The 10,504-nt window shown below is 45.8% G+C and overlaps 1 protein-coding gene across 5 annotated transcripts in view; it reads right to left on the bottom strand.

Annotated features, from left to right (window-relative positions):
• The window catches only part of SCUBE3 (signal peptide, CUB domain and EGF like domain containing 3), a 106,271-nt gene extending 99,584 nt beyond the window's left edge, over nucleotides 1-6,687 (bottom strand). For all 5 annotated transcript variants that reach the window (XM_054024724.1, XM_054024722.1, XM_054024723.1 and 2 more), the window contains exon 1: nucleotides 6,280-6,687. In XM_054024724.1, the coding sequence (XP_053880699.1) occupies nucleotides 6,280-6,364 (85 nt within the window). In that variant the 5' untranslated portion in view covers nucleotides 6,365-6,687. The remainder of the gene's footprint in view (nucleotides 1-6,279) is intronic.
• Nucleotides 6,688-10,504: the final 3,817 nt, after the last annotated feature.

Below are 10,504 nucleotides of genomic sequence, written 5' to 3' on the forward strand. Positions count from 1 at the left end.
TCAGACACAATCTCTAAGGGCAAAATCCTATGTTGTGCTACTGGGGGAAGGGAGTGAGAGTGCAGAGATGCTCTGGGCCTGACCGCCCTTTCTCTTTCCCTTTCATAAATCAGGAGTCACTCCATAGGGTATGTCTACACAGCAGCTGGCCGAGTGCTTCCTAGTGTGGGCAGACAGACACGCTAGCTCTGCACAAGCTAGTGCACTAAAAAGAGCAGAGCAGACATGGCAGCACGGGCTAGCCACCCGGGGAGGGACCCTGGGGATTGGGTGGGCCTGCCCACCCATGCCACTGCGACCATATTGCTTGTCTTTCTACCCACACTGGGACACACCCGCCAAGCTGCTGTGTAGACGTACCCACTGAAGCCACCAGCAGAGAACAGGAGTAACAGGCTTGTTGTGAGCACTATTTTATGCAGCAGGAGGGCAGAATTCCTAACACCTGCACTAGGAATGGTAACTGCTTATTGGGCAAAACCAGGCCTTTTGCTGGCTAGCACGTATGCTGCCATGTGCTCCTCTCCTCCCTTGCCGCTCTCCACCACCGCCTGGCCCCTGCCACAGAAGGAAAGATGAATTCACCGTAGTCAGCCCATCTCAGGGCAGCAGCAGCTTTCTCATCACACCTAAGGCACCGAAGGAGTCATCCCACAGCATGGGACTCTCATCCCCACATCTTAGCATCTTACAATCAATAAGGGATTGTCTTTTCACGGAGCCCCAAGAGGGGTTATCCCCCATTTTACAGTCAGCAAAGGGAGATGAAGTGACTTGCTCAAGGACGCACCGGCAGGATTTGAACCCAGGTCTCCTGCAGCCTAGTCCAGGGTCCTATCCATTAGCCATGTTTCCTCCTCAATAACACCCTCCCTTAGAAGAGAGACTATTCAACGACGATGTTGGGGGAGCATAGCTCCTGTATGCCATGTTTATGGTACATTGCTACTTCTTTTGTGTGCAGGTTCCTATGAGGGGAACTGTGACAATGAATGGGCATATTCTGCTCTCAGTCACGGAGTGGCTTTGACAGCATTACGGCTTGATAACTCCATGTAACAGAGCTGAATTTGGCCACAAGGCAACAATTTTACAGTCCGATCTCAAGTGGCCCATCAGCTGACCCCTGTAATACCCAGGGCTCCCTTACTCAATGGTCGGGGTAGGTGGCAGTGCTGAGTCTTTCATCAGGTTTTTCCACCATTACACCTTGCTCTTCTGTTTTATTGCTGACGAGCATTCATGGCTTTTTATAATCAGCCTGTGGCTCCGTGGCTCCCCGCGCCGTCCCGGCCCCACAGTTTGTGCTGTGCAATCTCCAACGCCTCACTACAAGCTGGTCTTTCTTTTGTAAATTTATTTGTGGTTTTCGTGCTTGTCTCCCCCCAAGGTTTGTTTCTTTAACATGTTACAACACCCCCAAGCTATTTTTTAAATAATTCGCTCTGCTCTGGAGAGGATGGCAAATGTTAATCATTGTTTGGGTCCTCTCCTTCATACCAATTTCACACCAGCACGCAGGAGACTCAGTCCCTGTGAGCTGATCTGCATTGGAAAAGCTGTGCCGATTTAAACCCACTTCTACTTCCAATCCAGTCTACACCAGGAGGGTTTTGCACCAGTTTAACAGACCATTTTAAATCCATTTAGATGCAACTATTCTAAAATGCACCAGCCCTTAATTCTTTAAGAAAATAGGAGTGTTTGTTACGATGGGATTTTTGTTTTGGTTTTGTCCCCCCAAGTTTGGATAGTGGATTTTTTAAACTCATCAAACTTTCCTTTTAAAAATTTTTATGTTTAGAAACTGATGGTCACATGATCTCCAGAAGGGAAAAGGGCCTTAACTAAAAGTCAGTCTGGATGGCGCACTGGGGCTAGTTTCACATTGTGAGACAGAGCAAACCTTCTTTACCATCACAAGATTTTCCGAACGCCTCTCTAGAGACTTATAATTTCGAAAGTGAAGGGTAAAGTTATTCATGCATATTTTTTCCCAGATAGATTACTCCAGTGTGACTTTCTGCTCAGAAAAAATAAATAAATAAAAATCCTCTACCGTTCGGAGACAGCAATGCACCTCAGCACATGATGATTCAAGGTGTCTGGATATTTATACTCCAGTTGTCAGTTACAAAAAAAAAAGTCGTTTTCCCTCCCCATTACCCCCCTTTTTATTAAATCTAAGTACAGGCATGTTAGATGCCCTCAATCAAAGATTTCCTTTGAACTGCTGCATGTTGAAATGTTTACAGTTTTATATTTCATATTTTAGCGTGGCGGCAGGGGGAGCGTGATTATAATACTCTGACTTTTCCAGGGCATAAGCAGGGGGTGGAGGAAAGAGGAGGAGTGGGGGGAAAAGGTTACACCGAGATGGGAGGGGAGTGTCTTTTCTCTGCAATCATATAAATTATATTCTTGAAAATTCCCCATGCTGTGGGCCCTGCAGGTGCACTCCCATTAAAAGAGAACCCAACCCATTACTCCAGAAACCCATCTGCAATCAGCATCTTCATAATAACACTGGAGATTAATGCCTCTGGGTAGATAAGGAAGATTCTTGATGGGAGGCTGAAAGATCTTTTCCTTCTAGTGCAAACTGGAGCCAGGAAAGTATTATGTCTTTATAGATATTTAAGAAAGGAGGCTAATTAATGCTTTTACTTGTAGATTAACAATTATTTAGGCTATGCATTCTGTCTCTATTTAACACACATGTGCATGCATGCGTCCGCGTACGCACACACACGAGATTTTGCTTTACTGCATTTGTACAGGGTCTGTATTAGACTTTGCACTAGCTAGTGTTTGCAACCCTGGTATTAAGAACGAAGTAGCAGAATCCTTTGATAGATTCTCTATTCACCCCCTCCCCCGCCTTATTTTCTTTCTGAATTTTGCCCAAAGGGCAAATGCAATTTTGCATTGCTTCTGAAAATGTGGAGGCTGCAGCTCAATGACTTAAGGGAGGATCTAAAGGAGAAGCATGATTACCTAGGACCATAGGAACTGCCATATCTGGCTCAGAATTCCGTCTCAGAGAGGCTGGCACCAGCTGCTTCAGAGGAAGGTGCAAGACACCCTGCAGGAGGCAGTGATGGGATGACCTGTTCCGGAGGAAAGATTTCCTGGGATGAAGAAGCTGGGAATGGGCGACACTTGATGATTCCCTGTTCTGTTCATTCCCTCTGGGGCACCTGGCACTGGCCACTGTCAGAAGACAGGATACTGGGCTAGATGGACCTTTGGTCTAACCCAGTAAGGCCATTCTTATGTTCTCCTGACCCCCAGTCGTTAGAAGTTGGCTGGCACTTGTGGCTTATTTACAAGAGTGAAGCCCGGCAGTAGAGCAGGTGACTTCCATGTCACGCTCTTATGGATCGTAAAATGGTTTAACAGGTAGACAACGGAATAAACAAGAATGGGTGAATTTATCAGCTCTTCAGTACAAAAGGAGACTTGATATATAGCTCTGGCTTCCAAAGTATCCTGAAATATACTCTTTGACCAGTTTATCCATGGGTTTATGGGAAGAACGCAGACCTTAGTAGCAACTTGGTACATATAATTCTTGGCTTGCCAGCATCTTCTTTTGTCTATCTGTTAATTAAACCCAGATTATTTGGTTTTCTATTAATTCCCCTGCCTTTCCCTGCCTAAACAGACCTGACAAGTTCCCCAGAGGTCCAAACTCTTCCAGACACTGGCTCCACTTAAGTGAGGCCTGGAGGATGATTGTACTAAATTTGTTCCTTTCTTTCAGACTAAACTGCCAACGGATAATTCAAAGTTATGAATAAGTCAGCAAGCCCTACAAATGCTGAGATTGTTTATTAAAATGAAGGCAAACCCATAATATGGAGATGAACTGCCTCCAGCTTTCAAGACAGTTGCCTGGGTGGTAGCATTAGAAGGATAAAAGCTTCAAAGTTAATAGATTTTTAAAGAGCCCTTAAAAAAAAAAAAGGAAATATTTTATACAATGCCACATCCTCAGCTGGTGTAAAACAGCATAGCTTCATAGATTTACACCAGCCGTGGATCTGGCCCATTGTTTTTCAAAACTTCCCAGTAAAACACGCCTTAACCACACTAATTTTTACATGTCAGTTTCCCAGAGACCTACAGTGACTTGTTCATTCTGAAAGCCAGTGGATACTGGATTCCCAATGAGGATACATTTTTCTCTGTGATATGCAATTTATACTCCATGCTTTCCAAGTTCAACTTTTTTTCCTGTCTCTCCCTCTCTCCATGCCATTTAGTTCAAGACCTCGGGTCTTTCCAGGGATATAGAAGGATCTAATCCTCAAGTTCAAACTTTTTCACAGCTACTCTTCACTCACAATTCACTGGAAACATCCTCATTGAGAACAGCTACTATTGTATGCTACAGAATTAATTGATTATAACAGATTAGTTACCCGCTAATCTACAGTTACAAGAATAATTAAATTTATCAGATCATTGGATCAGAAAGGTTCTTTTAATTAAAATGGGGAGAGGGCAGATCATCAACTGGGGTAAATCTCTGGATTTACCCCAGTTGAGAATCTAGCCCAATGTTTTGTCTCTCCCCGCCCCTCCTCCTTCTTCCCCTGAAGGGATCTGTCAAGTCTCTGCAGGATGGAATTTTACTTTGCTATTTTAATGCAATTCTGGGCCAGGCTTAAATGGAACTGGAAACCAAAAGGCCTTAATAAATAAATATTATGATAAGAAATGAAAGCAATGTATACACCAAAGATAATTTGAGGCGGGATAAAAAACGAAACATTCCTTTCTGAGCCTAAATCATAAAGCTTTACATTACGCTGAACTCTCTCTTTCCAAACCCTGAAAAATATCCGCTTGTGTTTGCCCAGACAGTCCTCCCATAAAGTCTTCTATTGTTTTAAAAACACTTTAAAAGAGATAAGACAATAGCCTTGAAATTCCTTCCAACTTTGCAGGGGATGGGGATGAGGGGGAGAATACCCATGGCTGAAATATGATCATCATTAATGCTCTTTAGAAACGTCCCCTACTGACCCCCGTATTTCTCCTACACACCATTTAATCTCAGCATGTCCATAGGTGCTTAGATACTAGTATTAAAAAAAAGCCATGACAGATTTATATAGATGATCTATACATACAGAGAGAGAAAAGTGTGTGTGTGTGTGTGTGAGTATATAGAAAAAACAAGAGATTGATACCGATAGTGGTGCTATAGAAAAAATGAAGATATAGCTAGCCAGACCACGCATATGTGTGTGTGTGTGCGCGCGCATGCGCGTGTGTGAAAATCTAAGCAAAATATAGAGGTGCTATAAAAAAAACCCCTTAAAATACAGATAGACCACGCATAAAGTTAAGTGCGTGTATATAGAAAAAGTCAAGGTAAATATAGAAGTGGTGATATAGAAAAACTTGAAGCAGATAAAGACAGGGTGTGTTTACACACACACACACAGTGCTTTGGCTATACACACACAAACACACACACACACACACACACACACACACCCTTTGGCTTTGGAATTAAAAACCTAAAGAAAAGGTACAAGTCGCCTGCATATATATATATATATATATATATATATATATATATAATATATAATTATATATATATATATATATATATATATACACACACACACACACACACACACACACACATAATATATAGCCAAAGCACTATACATCATCTATCTTAAGTTTGTCTCTAGCATCCATCACCAAGAGAGTAGCTAAATGTTTACAGGGTTAAATAAACTCGAATATACACAAAAATAAATATTAATATGCATTTTACACCTTCCATCATTACTAACATCAACTCTTTTTTGACTCTCTCAGCATCACTTGTTAACTCTAAAACCATTAGCTAATTAGTCTTCCCAACCCACATGGGAGTAGGTATTCTTCTTCCCATTTTACAGATAGAGACACTGAAGAAAACTGCTCCCTTTTTCCTCTTTCTGATTCTAGGGCTAAAAAACAAAACAAAGCCACAAAACAACAACAAAAACTTTCCCCACCCAATATTCCCCCTTTCTCCTCTCAAAGAAAGTCTAAACCAACCCCTAAGACATGAACACTGCATTCATTAAAGGGCTAAAAACTAAAGGGAGAGCAGGATAATTTTGGGATCAACCTTGCAAACAACTCCACAATTTATTGTTAATGCTGAATTCTCAGACGGCAGACGGAATTAAAAACCCAGAGGAAAGGTACAAGTCGCCTGCATGCAGATAGAACAGTAAACCTTCGAGCAGGGAAGATTCTTCTTACCTTGGCTGGCTTTATTTGCCAACGTGTTTCCAGAGTGGAGGAGAAAGAAGAGAATGCAAAATCCAGCAATCTGCAAAGCCCCCATTGCAGTCTGTGTGTGTGTGTGGAGGATAGGGGATGGTTGCTGGGAGGGAATTTTCTGATGCTTTTCAACAACAACCTAAACATGCAAGAAAGGAGAAAAAAAGGGGTGGGGGTAAGGAGCTCTTTTCTGGCTGTGAGAGAGACTGGGGGAGGGAAGGGAACTGAACTGATGGAAAACGCTGCTCTGGGTTCAGTTTGAGGCTCTTGATTCTAAAGAGAAGCGAGTGAGAGAAGGAGACCCAGGGCAGTTTGAAGAAAGTGGACTTGATCGCTCTCCCGGCTGCTGCCTCTGATTTTTTTTTTAAATAATCCCAGCCAATTCCAGTTTTGCAAGAGTGCAGCAGCAGCAATGAAAGGGGGAAACAAGGAGCCTTGGTCTAGAGCTGGGGACCTGAGAAAGGGGAGTGGAAAGGAGAGATCCATCCAAGCAACGCCCTTTCTTCCTTTCTTTCTATTTGGCTTTGGCTACTCCTTCTTTGATTCCACTCACACCCCCTCCCCATCCCCAGGCTCAGCTCGGCTCTGCCTGCAGGAATTTACAGTCTGCCACTGGGGGAGCAGGGCCAGTAGCCATGGAGACAGCTTCCCTGGGAGCAAGGAGGTCAGGCAAGAGACCATGTGCAATCAATGGATCAATGCAAGACTCCCATGCAACCTCCAGACCCAACAAGCACTATGCAATCTCCCCCCCCATCCCTTTTTGCCATGTTCAGAAGGAAGGGGGGGGGGGGTTGGGCAGGTGTATGGGGCGGGGGGGGGGGATAGAGTGTGTTCAGAAAAGGGAATTAAATAAACCAGTTTACGGATCCCATGATCCGCAGCACACCTCTTTGGTGCCTGGTCTCAAGACAAGAGAGCATGTTATGCACCCTCACTCTGTGGATCAATGGAAACTCCCAATCAAAGAATATGCTCTCTTCTTTTTGCTGTGTGGGTGTAGGGGAGGGGCAGGCAGGGAGAGGGAGAATTGGAAATAGCAAAAGGAATCGGTCTGCAAATGATCTAGAATCTTTGCTGCATTTCAGCAGCTTCCCCCTTCTCCTCAGTTCCAGACCCCGCCACTTCGTGTACGAATATACGATGGGTTGCGGGGGCTTTGCCTTACCCAGGTGAGATCCATCCCCTTCGCTGGATAATGCGTGAACCATCTTAGCCCCAGGGTCTCTTTCTCCCTGAATCATTCAGGATACTGCTGAAGAGCCAATAATCTGTGAGGAAGTGTGGGCTAACGATTAATACTGGGGAGTAGGAGCCAAGACTAGTCCCATCTCCAGGAAAGCATGGTTAGAGCAAGAAAAACCCTGGGTTCCGTTCCCCGTTTTGCGAGGCAGTGCTACCTAGTGCTTAGAGCAGGGAGGCAGGAATCCAGGGTTCTATCTCTGTCAGGCACAGACTCCACTGCGTGAATGTGAGCAAATCAGCTCAACCGCTCTGTGCCTCAGTTTCTCCATCAGTAAAATAGGGATCGTCGTAAATCCCGCACAAAGATGGTGGGGAAGGGGTCGTGGAATGATAATTAGTTCCTGTTTGTAACTCCCCAGATGAAAAGTGCTTTAGAAGCTCTGTGCACTGACATTCTTCACCCAAGGCAATGTGTTTTCAATGACATTCAGCGGGGAGGACTTTCCTTTAAGGGCTTTATCACCACGCACATCCCTGCAAATCACTCATCTCAAGCACTCCCACTGCCGCCCATTAGTAATGGCTGTTTGCATGACAGTCATTTCTATAGACTCCATATGAGACCAGGGCCCAGTGACTTGGGCACTGTACACACATGGTAAGAGACGGTCCCTACTCCAAAGTATAAATAGACACGACACACAAAGGGTGGGAGGGGGGGAAAAGAGGCACACTGAGAGGAAGAAACTTCCCCAGCGTTGCTGAGCAAGTCGGTAGCAGAGCAAGGGATAGAACCCCAGTGCTGCCAACTCTTGCAGTTCTAGTCCAGCTCGGCTCGGGCCCCGGGGCACCAGCCGAGCGGCTCCGGCCCGGCCCCGGCCCTGGGCGAGCGGCGCCGGCCGCTGGCCGAGCATCCCCAGCCCCGGTCCCAGCGTCTCCAGCCTGGCCCGGCCCGGGCGCTGGTTCCGGCTGAGCACCCCCAGCCCCGGTCCCAGCGGCTCCGGCCTGGCTCGGCTCGGGCGCCGGTTCTGGCCGAGCGTCTCCGGCCTGGCCCCAGCCCCGGCCCTGGCCGAGCGGCGCCAGCCGAGCACTGCCAGCCCCAGCGGCTCCAGCCCGGATCCAAGCCCTACGACCCCTTCCTATTTTCCCGGACATGTCCGGCTTTGGAATTTCCTCCTGGACTGGGATTTGAGGACCAAAAAGCCAGACATGTCCGGGAAAATCTGGACGTATGGTAACCCTAGACAGTATCAGTTTGGGGACAGCTCGGTCAGTGTGTGAGGGTGGAGAAGCTTTGTGGCACGTTTTATGAGCAAAACACTTTTGAAATTAGATCAGTTGTCCAAAACAGTGCTGGCTGGCTAAACAAATATCCCAGCATTCCAGACCAATAAAAGGAAAGACATCTCTCACACAAGCACGATTAGCCTCAAGATATCACCGCGGTCAAAAGATTAGTAATAATAGCTAGTTCTTAGTGCTTTTAATCTGGAGATCTCAAAACACTTTACAAAGGAGCTCAGTATCATCATCCACATTTTACAGCTGATGAGGCGCAGAGAGAGGAAGTGACTTGCCCAAGATCACTCAGCAAACCCGTGGAAGATCCATGAATCTATCTAGTCCCCTATCCATTCGGAATCAAAGCTGAATGTTAGCCATCTCGGTGGATAACAAAGCTAACCAAAATTAAAACAATAAATTCTTAAAATAAAGAAAGGGGTTTGGAAGGGATCTAAGCCCTCATGCTTCAGGGCATAAGCTAACCTCTATCTATTGAGGGTCAGGAAGAAATTTACCCCGAAAGCAGGTTATCCTATCACTGCCTCCTTTAGGGTTTCTTACTCCTTCCTTGGAAGCAGCTGGTAGTGGTCACTGTTGGAACCAGGATCCTGACTAGATGGACTCCTTGTGTGATCCAATCTGGCAATTCTCTGTTCCCAGGCACTGGAGATCAGGGATTTAACCTAGGGCAGGGAGTGACAGAGGAACTACTATACCCTATATGGGGATACTGCAAGGTAGGTACGGAACAACCTCAACACCCATGCAAGAGCAGGGGTCCTTGCTGCCGAATCAGGGCACTAATGATCAGAGTGTTTGTAGCAGCAAAGTTGTCTTGGATATTGTGGATGGGGCAAGACGGCAGCATGTGTATAAATTGCTAGCGATATCCTTGACTGCACAATGGATCTTTGAAAAGCCACCTGCCACTGAGACCCCCTCCTTTTCCCTCCCTAACCACAATCAAGACCCTCTCTGGAGAATCACTGTGCTCATGAGTAACCGTAACCTCTCCTCTCTAACCCCAGATTCTCGACACCACTGGCATGCAAACAGGGACATACGCATGAGAAGTGGAGATGTCCCTTCAATAAACCCAGAAATCAACCCCTTCCAAAGAGAGAGGGGGGCAAGAGCTGAAAGACACTCACAGGAACAAGAAAGAAAAAGAAAACGAGGGAAGATGGATGAATAAAGCTCCTTTCCATTAGCAGCACCGACATCCCGGTTGCTACACTCACCATTCCCAGCTTAATGCGAACATTTAAGTTTAGCTGTGCTCAACACACAACTCAAAGGTACAAGTTCTCACTGGCTCGATGGCTGCACATGAACCCAAGACAGTTGCCTTTCCAGTACCCCCTCTGTCATCCCTTACTGGTCAGAGTACACCGGTGGGGCAGCCAACAGCCTTTGTATTTAGAGTAAGGACTTGTATAAATAGGGCAGTTTGCACTAATGCAAACCACTAATATAGACAGAGTGCAAAACAGGAGTTGCACCCATGTGATTTACCCCGGTAATTTACGGGACTGTGTTGCACTGGCATAGTGCTTCTGCACCGGGGCTTTGTTCAAGGGTAGCTACCCTAATGCAGAAACAACACAAAAATGGCTCTAGGCAAGGCAGAAGAAGGGTCAAGTTGCATCATTCCCAATCCACACTAACAGAGGCCATGTTTACAACAGCTGTAACAAATCTGTGGTTACCGAGCAACTTCACAGTTGTCACTGTG

This window comes from Malaclemys terrapin, chromosome 4, assembly GCF_027887155.1.
Source record: "Malaclemys terrapin pileata isolate rMalTer1 chromosome 4, rMalTer1.hap1, whole genome shotgun sequence".
Classification (NCBI taxonomy): Eukaryota; Metazoa; Chordata; order Testudines; family Emydidae; genus Malaclemys; species Malaclemys terrapin.